We start from the raw sequence: 15,667 nt of genomic DNA, 5'->3' as shown, positions 1-15,667 counted from the left end.
GGTGAGGGGGGAGGTACATTGAAAGCTTTTACTAGGGTGTAAGAAAACTTGCACTGGCCTTGTCTTTGCATCCTTTCCAGGAAGGGTTTCACTATAAGCTTCTATATGGGTGGTCTATTTTAATACACTATGGAAATCACCCTGTAAATTTTAAATGTACTATCGCCCCATCAAGTGAGATTGGGACTGATTTTCATCCCCCCACCCTCCCACCGATGAACACATCGCCCGTGTGCAATAACCCCGTTGGCGGCCCCATTGCACATGCGCAGGTACCGTCCAGTGCGCACGCCGAATGCGCTCGGTTCACTGTAGGTGCGAACAACCTCTGCCTGATTGACAGGCACAGGTGTTCACAGAGCAGGCGTGGGGCAGCGATGGAACATTGCGGGAGCAGCACATCAAATGAGGGCGGGCCAGCAGCGTTTTCGGGGTGGCTGCATGACATCACACACAGCCGCTCCAATCTAAAAAATTAGGGCGGACCTCCTGCATACGTAGCTTAGCTGCGGCTGCAGGGGGTCGTCCAGTTGCTGCGACCGCATGTTACAGCATTCTACATGCTGGGCAGCCCCCAGCATGCGAAAGAAAGGATAGCAGATTCTGCAATCCGTACTGAATAACCCCCAGTATCCGAAAAATGGGTCTGTTCCGCTAAAATTGGGACAGTTGGAAGGTACATAGCTCAGAATTGGTCCAGCTACACAAGATGCCTTTATAAAAACTTATACTTAAACCTATATATTCACAGAAAGTGCTTGGCCAGGGATGTAGTATGGTATGCCGGCGGCCGGCTCCCGGCGACCAGCATACCGGCGCCAGGAGCCTGACCGCCGGCATACCGACAGCGTGGAGAGTGCAAATGAGCCCCTTGCGGGTGCGCCACGTTATTTATTCTCCCTCCAGGGGGGTCGTGGACCCCCACGAGGGAGAAAATCTGTCGGGATTCCAGCGCTGGTATACTGTGCGCCGGGATCCCAACAGTCGGCAACCTGAAGACCACCCCTTGGCCAGGTTCCCTCACACACTTGGCCACACCCCCTCCAACCTGTGTGCAGTGTACCACTAGCATTTCATTTCTAAACTGCACTTGAAAATGGCATATATTAAATAGATCATGGGTTACTCTGTATGTGTATTACAAAATCCACACAAATCAAATGCATACTGTACCAGAATGAGCTGCATCTCTGGGACAAATTCTCAGAATGTGAAAAAGGTCTAGCAAGTGCTTGAACACAATTACCTCATCCTTGTAGTTTGTGGTACTAGATTCCATATTTGTAAATAGAATAGTCTCACACAAGGCATTTTTGTCTTGTTCTTCCATATTCAGGTCTTTATTCTCCATTGTGAAAAGTCTAAGGATAGGCAAACATCAAAAATAAGAATTTACTTACCGATAATTCTATTTCTCGTAGTCCGTAGTGGATGCTGGGAACTCCGTAAGGACCATGGGGAATAGCGGCTCCGCAGGAGACTGGGCACAAAAGTAAAGCTTTAGGACTACCTGGTGTGCACTGGCTCCTCCCCCTATGACCCTCCTCCAAGCCTCAGTTAGGATACTGTGCCCGGACGAGCGTACACAATAAGGAAGGATTTTGAATCCCGGGTAAGACTCATACCAGCCACACAAATCACACCGTACAACCTGTGATCTGAACCCAGTTAACAGCATGATAACAGAGGAGCCTCTGAAAAGATGGCTCACAACAATAATAACCCGATTTTTGTAACAATAACTATGTACAAGTATTGCAGACAATCCGCACTTGGGATGGGCGCCCAGCATCCACTACGGACTACGAGAAATAGAATTATCGGTAAGTAAATTCTTATTTTCTCTGACGTCCTAGTGGATGCTGGGAACTCCGTAAGGACCATGGGGATTATACCAAAGCTCCCAAACGGGCGGGAGAGTGCGGATGACTCTGCAGCACCGAATGAGAGAACTCCAGGTCCTCCTCAGCCAGGGTATCAAATTTGTAGAATTTTGCAAAAGTGTTTGCCCCTGACCAAGTAGCAGCTCGGCAAAGTTGTAAAGCCGAGACCCCTCGGGCAGCCGCCCAAGATGAGCCCACCTTCCTTGTGGAATGGGCTTTTACAGATTTTGGCTGTGGCAGGCCTGCCACAGAATGTGCAAGCTGAATTGTACTACAAATCCAACGAGCAATAGTCTGCTTAGAAGCAGGAGCACCCAGCTTGTTGGGTGCATACAGGATAAACAGCGAGTCAGATTTTCTGACTCCAGCCATCCTGGAAACATATTTTCAGGGCCCTGACTACGTCCAGCAACTTGGAGTCCTCCAAGTCCCTAGTAGCCGCAGGTACCACAATAGGCTGGTTCAAGTGAAACGCTGAAACCACTTTAGGGAGAAATTGAGGACGAGTCCTCAATTCTGCCCTGTCCGTATGAAAAATTAAGTAAGGGCTTTTATAGGATAAAGCCGCCAATTCTGAGACACGCCTGGCTGAAGCCAGGGCCAACAGCATTACCACTTTCCATGTGAGATATTTTAAGTCCACAGTGGTGAGTGGTTCAAACCAATGTGATTTTAGGAACCCCAAAACTACCTTGAGATCCCAAGGTGCCACTGGAGGCACAAAAGGAGGATGTATATGCAGTACCCCCTTGACAAACGTCTGAACTTCAGGAACTGAAGCCAGTTCTTTCTGGAAGAAAATCGACAGGGCCGAAATTTGAACCTTAATGGACCCTAATTTTAGGCCCATAGACAGTCCTGTTTGCAGGAAATGCAGGAAACGACCCAGTTGAAATTCCTCTGTAGGGGCCTTCCTGGCCTCGCACCACGCAACATATTTACGCTCCTGGCTTTGATCAGGGTAGGGATGACTTCATCCGGAATGCCTTTTTCCTTCAGGATCCGGCGTTCAACCGCCATGCCGTCAAACGCAGCCGCGGTAAGTCTTGGAACAGACAGGGTCCCTGCTGGAGCAGGTCCCTTCTTAGAGGTAGAGGCCACGGGTCCTCTGTGATTCTCAGTACCTTGGGTATGAGAGGCAGAGGAGGGAACACATACACTGACTGGTACACCCACGGTGTTACCAGAGCGTCCACAGCTATTGCCTGAGGGTCCCTTGACCTGGCGCAATACCGGTCTAGTTTTTTGTTGAGGCGGGACGCCATCATGTCCACCTTTGGTTTTTCCCAACGGTTCACAATCATGTGGAAGACTTCTGGGTGAAGTCCCCCCTCTCCCGGGTGGAGGTCGTGTCTGCTGAGGAAGTCTGCTTCCCAGTTGTCCACTCCCGGAATGAACACTGCTGACAGTGCTATCACATGATTTTCCGCCCAGCGAAGAATCCTTGCAACTTCTGCCATTGCCCTCCTGCTTCTTGTGCCGCCCTGTCTGTTTACGTGGGCGACTGCCGTGATGTTGTCTGACTGGATCAGCACCGGCTGACCTTGAAGCAGAGGTCTTGCTAGGCTTAGAGCATTGTAGATGGCCCTTAGCTCCAGGATATTTATGTGAAGTGATGTCTCCAGGCTTGACCACAAGCCCTGGAAATGTATTCCCTGTGTGACTGCACCCCAGCCTCTCAGGCTGGCATCCGTGGTCACCAGGACCCAGTCCTGAATGCCGAATCTGCGGCCCTCTAGAAGATGAGCACTCTGCAACCACCACAGGAGAGACACCCTTGTCCTTGATGACAAGATTATCCGCTGATGCATCTGAAGATGCGACCCGGACCATTTGTCTAGCAGATCCCACTGGAAGGTTCTTGCGTGGAATCTGCCGAATGGGATTGCTTCGTAAGAAGCCACCATCTTTCCCAGGACCCTTGTGCATTGATGCACTGAGACTTGGCCTGGTCTTAGGAGATTTCTGACTAGTTCGGATAACTCCCTGGCTTTCTCCTCCGGGAGAAACACCTTTTTCTGGACTGTGTCCAGGATCATCCCTAGGAATAGAAGTCGTGTCGTCGGGATCAGCTGCGATTTTGGAATATTGAGAATCCAACCGTGCTGGCGCAGCACTATCTGAGATAGTGCTACTCCGACTTCCAACTGTTCCCTGGATCTTGCCCTTATCAGGAGATCATCCAAGTAAGGGATAACTAAAACTCCCTTCCTTCGAGGAGTATCATCATTTCGGCCATTACCTTGGTAAAGACCCGGGGTGCCGTGGACAATCCAAACGGCAGCGTCTGAAACTGATAGTGACAGTTCTGTACCACAAACCTGAGGTACCCTTGGTGAGAAGGGTAAATTGGGACATGTAGGTAAGCATCTTTGATGTCCAGAGACACCATATAGTCCCCTTCTTCCAGGTTTGCAATCACTGCTCTGAGTGACTCCATCTTGAATTTGAACCTTTGTATGTAAGTGTTCAAGGATTTTAGGTTTAAAATTGGTCTCACCGAGCCGTCCGGCTTCGGTACCACAAATAGTGTGGAATAGTACCCCTTTCCCTGTTGTAGGAGGGGTACACCTTGATTATCACCTGCTGGGAATATAGCTTGTGAATGGCTTCCAATACTGCCTCCCTGTCTGAGGGAGACGTCGGTAAAGCAGACTTTAGAAAACGGCGAGGGGAGACGTCTCGAATTCCAATTTGTACCCCTGAGATACCACCTGAAGGATCCAGGGGTCCACTTGCGAGTGGGCCCACTGCGCACTGAACTTTTTGAGACGGGCCCCCACCGTGCCTGAGTCCGCTTGTATAGCCCCAGCGTCATGCTGAGGACTTTGCGGAGGCGGGAGAGGGCTTTTGTTCCTGGGAACTGGCTGTTTGTTGCAGCCTTTTTCCTCTCCCTCTGCCACGGGGCAGAAATGAGGCGCCTTTTGCCCGCTTGCCCTTATGGGGCCGAAAGGACTGCGCCTGATAATACGGCGTCTTCTTAGGTTGAGAAGCTACCTGGGGTAAAAATGTGGATTTTCCAGCAGTTGCCGTGGCTACCAGGTCTGATAGACCTACCCCAAATAACTCCTCCCCCTTATAAGGCAATACTTCCATGTGCCTTTTAGAATACGCATCACCTGACCACTGCCGCGTCCATAAACCTCTTCTTGCAGAAATAGACAGCGCGCTAACTCTTGATGCCAGTCGGCAAATATCCCTCTGTGCATCACGCATATATAGAAATGCATCCTTCAAATGCTCTATAGTCAGTAATATACTGTCCCTATCTAGGGTATCAATATTTTCAGTCAGGGAATCCGACCACGCCAGGCCCGCACTGCACATCCAGGCTGAGGCGATTGCTGGTCGCAGTATAACACCCGTGTGAGTGTATATACATTTTAGGATATTCTCCAGCTTTCTATCGGCAGGTTCCTTCAGGGCGGCCGTATCAGGAGAGGGTAGTGCTACCTGTTTAGACAAGCGTGTGAGCGCTTTATCCACCCTAGGGGGTGTTTCCCAACGTGCCCTATCCTCTGGCGGGAAAGGGTACGATGCCAATAACCTTTTAGGAATTATCAGTTTTTTATCGGGGGAAACCCACGCCTCATCACACACCATTTAATTCCTCGGATACAGGAAAAACTACAGGCAGTTTTTTCTCACCAAACAGAATACCCTTTTTAGTGGTACTTGTATTATCAGAGATATGCAATACATTTTTCATTGCTTCAATCATGTAACGTGTGGCCCTAGTGGAAGTCACGTTTGTCTCCTCATCATCGACACTGGAGTCAGTATCCGTGTCTGTGTCTGCCATTTGAGGTAACAGGCGTTTTAAAGCCCCTGATGGCGTTTGAGACCCCTGGACAGGCACAAGCTGAGTAGCCGGCTGTCTCATGTCGTCAACTGTCTGTCGTAAAGAGCTGACACTGTCACGCAATTCCTTCCATAAGCTCATCCACTCAGGTGTCGACTCCCTAGGGGGTGACAACTCTATAATAGGCAATTGGTCCGCTTCCATCTCATTTTCCTCCTCAAACATGTCGACACAATCGTACCGACACACCGCACACACACAGGGAATGCTCTGATAGAGGACAGGACCCCACTAGCCCTTTGGGGAGACAGAGGGAGAGTATGCCAGCACACACCAGAGCGCTATATATAGACAGGAATACCACTACAAAATGTGCTTTTCCCTTTATAGCTGCTGTTAGTATTAAAACTGCGCCAAATTAGTGCCCCCTTCTCTTTTTTACCCTTTTCTGTAGTGCAGGACTGCAGGGGAGAGTCAGGGAGACATCCTTCCAGCGGAGCTGTGATGGAAAATGGCGCCTGTGTGCTGAGGAGATAGGCTCCGCCCCCTTCTCGGCGGCCTTTGCTCCCGCTTTTTGGTGAGTTCTGGCAGCGGTTAAAATACATCCATATAGCCCTGGGGGTTATATGTGGTGTATTTATGCCAGCCAAGGTGTTTACATTTCTGCTCAGGGGGCCCCCCCCTAGCGCCCTGCACCCTCAGTGACCGAAGTATGAAGTGTGCCTGAGTAACAATGGCGCACAGCTGCAGTGCTGTGCGCTACCTTGTTGAAGACTGATGTCTTCTGCCGCCGATTTTTCCGGACCTCTTCTTGCTTCTGGCTCTGTAAGGGGGCCGGCGGCGCGGCTCTGGGACCGAGCTCCGAGGCTGGGCCTGTGTTCGGTCCCTCTGGAGCTAAATGGTGTCCAGTAGCCTAAGAAGCCCAAGCTACCACCACTTAGGTAGGTTCGCTTCTTCTCCCCTTAGTCCCTCGATGCAGTGAGCCTGTTGCCAGCAGGTCTCACTGAAAATAAAAAACCTAAAACTAAACTTTCACTAAGAAGCTCAGGAGAGCCCCTAGTGTGCACCCTTCTCGGCCGGGCACAAAAATCTAACTGAGGCTTGGAGGAGGGTCATAGGGGGAGGAGCCAGTGCACACCAGGTAGTCCTAAAGCTTTACTTTTGTGCCCAGTCTCCTGCGGAGCCGCTATTCCCCATGGTCCTTACGGAGTTCCCAGCATCCACTAGGACGTCAGAGAAATATAAAAAAGGGTGACACACTAATACTGTCAATATAGAAATATATATTTTTTGCCAGTTTTAGGGTGGTTTTATATATGCAGATGTGCTAAAATCTGCAAGAATCACAGGGGGTGTCCTAAGTAAAAAGATGGCAGGCTTCTGTGATCCGCAGCTGCGCCCGAAGACGCAACATTGGGTCAGCTGCGCTTGATGACCATTGGAGCAATCCTCAGGGTCACCAGAATGTCTGCTGAAATCACGCTGCCAGGGCTAGTGAGGCTGCATTCAAGGACACAGTCCTTCCCATTGCCTTCTTTCTTTTCCCTATCTACTCTTACTGTTTTTCTTTTCACTATCTCTTGGCTTTACAACTCTTGAACTCCATGACTGTTCCTTACCAACATGGCACTGGACCCCTGCACGCAAGGACATGCATATCTGTGTATTTCTAGGAACCATGAGCCTTTCTGTTCCATATTACATTCAGCTTGGTGGGGCACTTTTTACCGGGATGCAGTCAGTTTACCTCCAATCAAAATCCCGACGTTCAAAATCCCGACACCAATTGACCGATGGTCAAAATCCCGACAAGGTCAAAATACCGACACGGACAAAATACCGACATTTAAAATACCGACAAGGTCAAAATACCGACATGTAAAATGCCGACAGGTCAAAATACCGACACGAGTTTTTCATGATTTTTTTTCATTGAAACCGACTTGTTCATACTTTACCATCCCAGTGGACCTGGAGGGGGAATATAATAGTGTGCCGAGCGCAGCGAGGCACCGTGCCCGAAGCATGGCGAGCGCAGCGAGCCATGCAAGGGGACGCGGTACACTTTATATGGTGTCCATGTTTATTTATGTCGACATACACACAAAAAAAAACCCATAAAAATGCATGTCGGTATTTTGACCTGTCGGCATTTTACTGTCGGTATTTTGTCCATGTCGGTATTTTGACCTTGTCGGGATTTTGACCATCGGTCAATTGGTGTCGGGATTTTGAACGTCGGGATTTTGATTGGAGGTATTTCATACCGATCCCCTTTTTACCTTATCTGCTGTTTGGGGATTAGTCCCACTTATATTTCCATCTCTGTCTGCTACCCCTAGGGTTATTACATACCTCCATTGAGTGACTGTGTACCCTTCCTGGTGGTATAACTTGGTGCCACTGCCTACACTATCCTTATTTTACTGGTCACTGTTTGTAAATTTTACTGATACTCCGTTACAGTGGCTATTTTATTTTTTTACTGTCAGAATCAGGTACCTACCGTTCTCACTTTTATTTAGTTTCTATTTGTTTGCAAACTGTGTAGTAGCAAAACCTCTGTTTAATGGTGTAGCTTAAATTCTGTGTTATACTTTGTTACTGTTATCTAACTGTACACCTTGCCAGTTATGAGATCCAGTGTTTAAGCTTCATGTCTGATGTTTTACAATGTTATTGATGTAAAATTGCCTACCGTCTCACATAACTTCAAACACTCGCTGGTGTTAGGTGTAGTTTATTATTTTATGATTATTATTATTATTATCCTTATCCTTTATTTATATGACACCACATGGGATCCGCAGTGCCCAATTACAGAGTAAACATATAAGCAAAACATTAAGACAGTGACTTACAGTTCAATACAATATAGGACAAGTACAGGGTATATAAACATAGCTGCGTCAGTAAACAGAACTGAAATAAGTATCAGGGCAGCAGAAAACCGAGGGATTTGGTGCCATCAAAGGGAGAATTGAAAATATGATAGGTTAAGTAAGAGATGTAAAAGCACATGAGGGAAGAGGACCCTGCTCGTGAAAGCTTACATTCTAAATGTACATTATATCTTTGATAGGGGTTTGTACAAGTAATTCCATAATACCGCTGCGCAAAAAAATCTGGCAAGGGTAGATCAAAATCAATGTCTACTAACCGACCCCCCTCCACACACACACACACACACACACACACACACACCACTGATCATTCCATGGATAACTCTGTGGATGAGTCCACAGTTGCAAATGTTATGGTAGACCGGCGCTCAGCAACTGAAACTGCACAGGTAATATAAAAAAAAAAAAATCATTATACAGCTGATTGATAAGAAACTTGAGACTTTACAAACTGTGACTTACGTGGCATTGGCCAAAATTGCCTCAGTACCTGTAGAATTGCCACAGATGAGCAGAAACCAGTAACACTGAGGGCTGTGTCCAAGCTCTTCAACCCTGACTAGTCCCCTTAACTCACTACTTGCTAAAGAGGATGAATTGGAAAATTGCCACAGAAGAAATAACCACCACTTTTTTGGAGAGTCTGAAAGCATTAAAGACCCGCAGCTTCAGGATTTCATCACTTCTACTCTCTACACGGTGCTTACCCTTCACTATCCAATGTTGAGCAGGCTCACAACTTGGGTCCAGACGGACCTGATTCCAATATCAAATCAAGATCCGTTGTAGTGAAACTTCTAAATTTCTGTATGAAGGAACACATCTTAAGCGCATACTGCAGAATTCTTAGATGCTTGTCGCCGCTTCCAGAATTTTAATTTAGCAAGATTTTTCTGCCTTTGCCTTGCAAAAATTAGGGACTTTACCAGAGGTCTGAAAAATGCTCCAGGATAAGTGATTTGCATAAATGTATCACACGAACCTAAGGGTCCATGACAAAAGACAGACTCTTTACTTCACAGATTCTGTCCTGTCCAAAGATCATTTTGCCTGAGCCTACATGTCCAACAGGTCTCCTGACCAAAAGTCACAAAGGGCCTAGTTGAGACCTGATCACAGCAGCAAACTTTTTCTCTAATGAGCAAAACCATGGGGGGGTAATTCCAAGTTGATCGCAGCAGGAAATTTTTTAGCAGTTGGGCAAAACCATGTGCAGTGCAGGGGAGACAGATATAACATGTGCAGAGAGAGAGATAGATTTGGGTGTGGTGAGTTCAATCTGCAATCTAAATTGCAGTGTAAAAATAAAGCAGCCAGTATTTACCCTGCACAGAAACAAAATAACCCATCCAAATCTAACTCTTTCTGCACATGTTATATCTGCCTCCCCTGCAGTGCACATGGTTTTGCCCAACTGCTAAAAAATATCCTGCTGCAATCAACTTGGAATTACCCCCCATGTGCAGTGCAGGTGTGGGAGATATAACATGTGCAGAGAGTTAGATTTTTCTCTGCACATGTTATATCTGCCCCTCCTGCAGTGCACATAGTTTTCCCCATTAGAGAAAGATATTGCTGCTGCGATCAGGTCTGAATTAGGCCTATATTTACCCTCATTACTGGTTGTTCACTTGTTTTGAGCTACTCTAATTCGCTATTGTGTTACAATTCTTAATATTTAAGCATGCAGACCATTGTCAGCGGACGCCAATTTTCTGCAAATCCCTAACCTAGCATACATGCTCAGCACACCATAACATTGCAGTTATGTACTCACCTCCCAGATACAGAGGGGAACATCTATACAGCGAAAGCTTGAGAGCCATACCCAACTAGACATTTTATAGCCTGAACTGCAGGGCCGGCGCCAGGCCAACTAGCACCCTGAGTGAGAAATTTTTCATCCCCCAACCCCTCAATGCACGCACCGAAGACACACACACTCCTAGGAAAGTGGACGCGACATCACAATTTTATATAGTTTTTTATTTTTAATACATTTGCAAATATCTCTTATTTCACGTTGTCATTATGGGGTATTGTGTGTAGAATTTTGAGGGGGAAAAAATAATTTATTCCATTTTGGAATAAGGCAAAAAATAATTTATTCCATTTTGGAATAAGGTAACATAACAAAACGTGGCAAAAGTGAGGCGCTGTGAATACTTCCGGACGTACTGTATATTATATTTTGTGTGGTATTTATACTGTATGCAATTTACAGCGGGTTACACAGAGGACACCCATAAATGACATCATCATGTTGAGCCCGGTGTCCCGGCTATACATAAAAAAAGTGTATACAAGACAGAAATACATCTTATTGAGTAAATAAGCTCACAGAATATCAATCTTAAAACAGCTTTTTATGTAGTATAGATATTTCAAGTCTATATACGGTCATACCTAATAGTTATGGGTTGTTTGCTCTACGTAAACTGAGAGAGAGAAATCCGCTGTATACTGGTCCAGATGTGGGACTGTTCCTCAAACTACTAAATCTGATCCTGACACATAATTACTTTATTTATGATGGACCATTTTACCTGCAAGTGTCCAGGTGTGCAATGGGCTTCAATGTTGCCCATTGTACGCTAACATCTATATGATGATGACGAAGCAAGAATTTTGGGGGGGGGCACAGTTCCATCTCTGGTTACATTAAAACATACGCCATAGACAACCTATTTGTCATTTGGACGGGCACAAAGGCCCAATTCAGTAAGTTTATCGAAACGCATAATGCTTCGGCAAGTCCCATTAAATTTACGTATGTCATCAGTCCCAATAACGTTAATTTTCTGGATGTGTTGGCATCTTTGCTTAACGGGGTGATTGCTGCTACGTTATACACAAAACCCACTGATTGCACGACACTGCTCCACGCTAATAGCTTTCATACCAAAACTTGTAAATATAGTTTACTTCACTCTCAGTTCATTCAGGCTAAAAGAGTGTGTAGTGACCTGGCTGGTGTAGAGAGTCACATGGACAATATAGTGGAGAGATTTGCTAGCCGGGGCTATGAGCGAGCTTCTTTGCCGAAAGCTGAGGCGAGGGCCATGTCGGTGCCAAGAGAACGTTTATTGACGCGTAGCTGTAAGACATCCAGTAAGACATGTTTTCCGTGGGTGAATCATTACAATTCAGCAAGTGGGCCGGGCCGGCAGTAGAATGATTATAGCCCATTGTAGAAGCAGTTAGTGGGCTGGATTTGGATGAGGTTAACATGATGCCCTGCTATACAAAGGGAGGTTTCTAAATTTTTTAGCCCTAAAAATAGGTGTTACAAGTGCTTGGGGTGTCTCACTTGCGAATACATACCGTATATGAAGGGCCTAGCTTTAATCATCCATATAGCGGGAAGAAAATCTATATTACACATAGACTTTCTTGTCAAACCAAATTTATTGTCTATTTGATTATGTGCCCCTGCGGGATTAGCTATGTGGGTAAGACGGAGAGAACAATGCGCTAATGGATGACTATGCACTGCATGAAAGTGGACATAACGATCAGCCTGTAGCCAGACATTTTTTTTTTTAACGGCTGGACACAATTTATCTACGTTACGTTACATTATAATTGATCATATACCAGCTACATTCCGTTGAGGTGATAGAGGTTTGAAATTATGAAGGCGTGAAGCTCAGTGGATTTTCAAAGTGGGCACAGCATCGCCAGGTGGTCTCAATGAGCATAGGGTATTACATTATTTTCAATAAGGATATTGATGAGCACTATGATCCTATATGTTCTGCGAGTGTTATTATACCAGTTCCTCAGTAATGTAATTCTTGATGCGGTTATATGTGTCTATGTGCCTTGTGACAATGTTGCAGTGTAACATGATTAAGTTATTATGACATGTGGATTTGCAGTTAATGTTCCTATATGATAGAGGGATTTATTACTACCGTTTTAACATTGTTATTTTGTGAGCTTATTTACACAATAAGATGTAGTTCTGTATATGTCTTGTATACATATTTTTATGTATAGATGTGGGTATAGCCAGGACACCGGGCTCAACGTGATAATGTCATTTACGGGCATCCTCTGTGTAACCCACTCTCCAGCATTGCTTGTGGTGTGGATGGTGGATATAAGGTCAGTTTTTGTTGGTGTATTATTGCATCCTGACGACCTGCAGCCCCCTCACTACTGCTCTGTGCTGCTCAGACTCTCCCAGCTCCCCGGGATAGGCTGGCGCTGCTCTTTGTTAGCGACCAAGGGAAGCACCTTGCTGGGAGTAAGGTGGAGCAGTGGCTGGGAGGGTCTGTGCCCACATGCAGGGAGATGTAACCCACTGGATGCCAGTATTCCACATTACTCTATATCATGTTAGCAGTTTCACACTACTGATAATTTATAAAGTGCTCCTACTTGTTCCACAGCATATGTGAATACTTGCAGTATTCCTATGCACACATGCATTAGATTGCTGAATCACATGCCAGGGGTTGGGTTTGATCTGCCGGCGTTTGGGATGACACCGGTCAGAATACCGGCTGCGGCATCCCCAAGTTTGGAACCCTGACAAGGAAAGGTAAGTATACTTACCTTCCTCCACTGGCCTCCTAACCCTCCCTGCAGTCTAAATCTAACTCTCCTCCCCGCAGCCTAACCCTAACCCTTCCCAGTGGTGCCTAAACCTAACCCCCCCACCCCACCCCCATCAGCTTAACCCTAACCCTTACCTCTCACACGGCCCGGTGTCTGCTCATTTGGCAACCCGGCTGTCAGGATTCCGGCGCTGGGATAGTGAACCTATTCCATAGTGTCGGGATTCCGGCATTGGTATTCCGACTACTGGGATCCCAACCAGATCCCCATGCCAGGGCACCTCAATGTAGTAACATGTATTATCCCTATGCACATATACATTAGAGTGCCGTGTCACACACCATGGCACAATACACGGGGTATCCCTATGCACAATTGTATTATGTATAAGTAATACTCCTATGTATTATTGTTCCATACCACATGCCAGGCGCCTATATATGGTAACATGTAGCATCCCTATGTACATATGCATTATAGTGCGATGTCACATGCCAGGCACCTATATATATAACATGGAAATGAATAAGGAATATTTTATTCTAATTAGTTTTATATGTTGTCAGTTGTTCAAAACCGATAACAGAATATTTCTATGAGCTCTAATGAGAACTTCTCAATAAAAACTTCTGCTTACAATAGAAATCTATTTTCAATGTATTATTGGACATTGTTATAGGTGTTTGAATATTTAATAACATACAGTATGTGTTTGTATTCTTATTATGGTAAATAACAGGGGTGGCCAAACTCCATCCTCTAAGCAGATCATGTTTTCCAGAACAGCTATGGATATTTTAAAATGTGTCTGGTAGGAATGAACCTATGCACCAGTGAGGAGATTTATAAAACATGAAATGTTAGGGGTCCTTGTGGACTGAATTTGGCCACCCTTTCTGGACAATGGCACTTCATATAATGCAACCTACCTGGCGCCGGGGGACTGGTGTCCTGTGCTGGGTGGCTCGCTGGCCTGTCTGATGGTGCCGGGAGTCTCCTGGCCTGTGCTGGGTGGCCTGCTGGCCTGTCTGATGGTGCCGGGGGCCTGCTGACCTGTGCTGGGTGGCCCGCTGGCCTGTCTGACGGCACCAGGGGACTGCTGGCCTGGGTGGCCCATTGGCCTGTCTGATGGTGCCGGGTGTCTGCTGGACTGTGCTGGGTGGCCCGCTGGCCTGTCTGATGGCGCCAGGAGCCTGCTGGTCTGTGCTGGGTGGCCCGCTGGCCTGTCTGATGGTGCCGGGTGTCTGCTGGCCTGTGCTGGGTGGCCTGCTGGCCTGTCTGATGGTGCCAGGAGCCTGCTGGCCTGTGCTGGATGGCCCGCTTGCCTGTGCTGGGTAGCCTGCTGGCCTGTCTAATGGCGCTGGGGTTCTTCTGGCCTGTTCTGGGGGCCTGCTGGCCTAATGGTGCTGGGGTCTTTTGACCAGTTGCTGGGGGCCCGCTGGATTGTCTTGATAACACTGAGGGCCTGCTGGCCTGTTTGTTGGCGCCAGGGGTCTTCTGGCCTGTGCTGGGGGCCCGCTGGCCTATCTGATGGCACCAGGGGTTTTCTAGCCTGTGCTTGGGGCCCGCTTGATGTTGCTGGGGGCCTTCTAGCCTGTTTGTCAGTACCAGGGGCCCGCTGGAATGTCAGATGGTGCTGGGGTCCTTCTGGCCTGTCAGATGGTGATGGGGGCCACCTGTGTGCTGTATATAGACACTAAAATGTTACTGGGATATCCTACTTTTGTACCGAGTACTGATCCCACTTAATACCTGTTAACATCATTTTATAAGGAAATATATGTTGAAATTGCTGTTTATAGTGAGTTTGGGTGCACCGATGGGTGTGAGAGTGTGGAGCTGGATGATGCATCTTGATTTACTCAAATAAACCTGTGATACTGAAAGCACACACTCATTATCTGCCCGGGAGAATAAGAACATGGGTGTGGATCATTAGGTTGACAATGTTTAGGTCGACAGGGTTGGAAGGTCGACAGGTCAAAAGGTCGACATGAGGTTGTTGTTTTTGTGTCGTTTTCTGCATAGTGACCGGAAAGCCGAATTAGTGCAGTGTTCGCTCGCCATGCTTCGGGCAAGGTGCCTCACTCCGCTACCGCTTCGCTCGGCACAGATTACCATTCCAACCGTAGTCCACATGGATCGTTAAGTATGAAAAAGTCCCCCCCCCCCAAAAAAAAGGGGGGGGGGGGGGGGGGTGACAAACTCATGTCGACCTTTTGACCTGTCGATCTAGCACATGTCGGCCTAGAAACCCTGTCGATCCTCCAACCCTGTCGACCTAGTGACCGTCGACCTTCAGACCAGATCCCTATAAATATATGGAAAGAATGAAAAAGCTGTGAATTTTGGTACAGGTATATGCAGTGATATAAAGAAATACATCAAAATATTTAAAGTGAATACATTAACATATAACGATGAATATGGAGATATATTCATAATATAACTAGTCTATGATTGTGAAATAATTATTTTATAATAGAAACACCAGGAGAATGTACATGAATTAG

General features: G+C 46.7%; 1 protein-coding gene across 1 annotated transcript in view; it reads right to left on the bottom strand.

The window, feature by feature from the left end:
- Positions 1-15,667, bottom strand: part of LOC134910337 (sodium/hydrogen exchanger 9B2-like) — a 117,337-nt gene that overhangs the window by 84,666 nt on the left and 17,004 nt on the right. The window contains exon 2 of the mRNA XM_063918236.1: positions 1,247-1,361. Coding sequence (XP_063774306.1) covers positions 1,247-1,351 — 105 coding nt within the window. The 5' untranslated portion in view covers positions 1,352-1,361. The remainder of the gene's footprint in view (positions 1-1,246; positions 1,362-15,667) is intronic.

Source organism: Pseudophryne corroboree, chromosome 1 (genome assembly GCF_028390025.1).
Source record: "Pseudophryne corroboree isolate aPseCor3 chromosome 1, aPseCor3.hap2, whole genome shotgun sequence".
Taxonomy (NCBI): domain Eukaryota; kingdom Metazoa; phylum Chordata; class Amphibia; order Anura; family Myobatrachidae; genus Pseudophryne; species Pseudophryne corroboree.
Note: the sequence above shows the minus strand (reverse complement) of the source record. Positions and strands in the feature narration are given on the sequence as shown.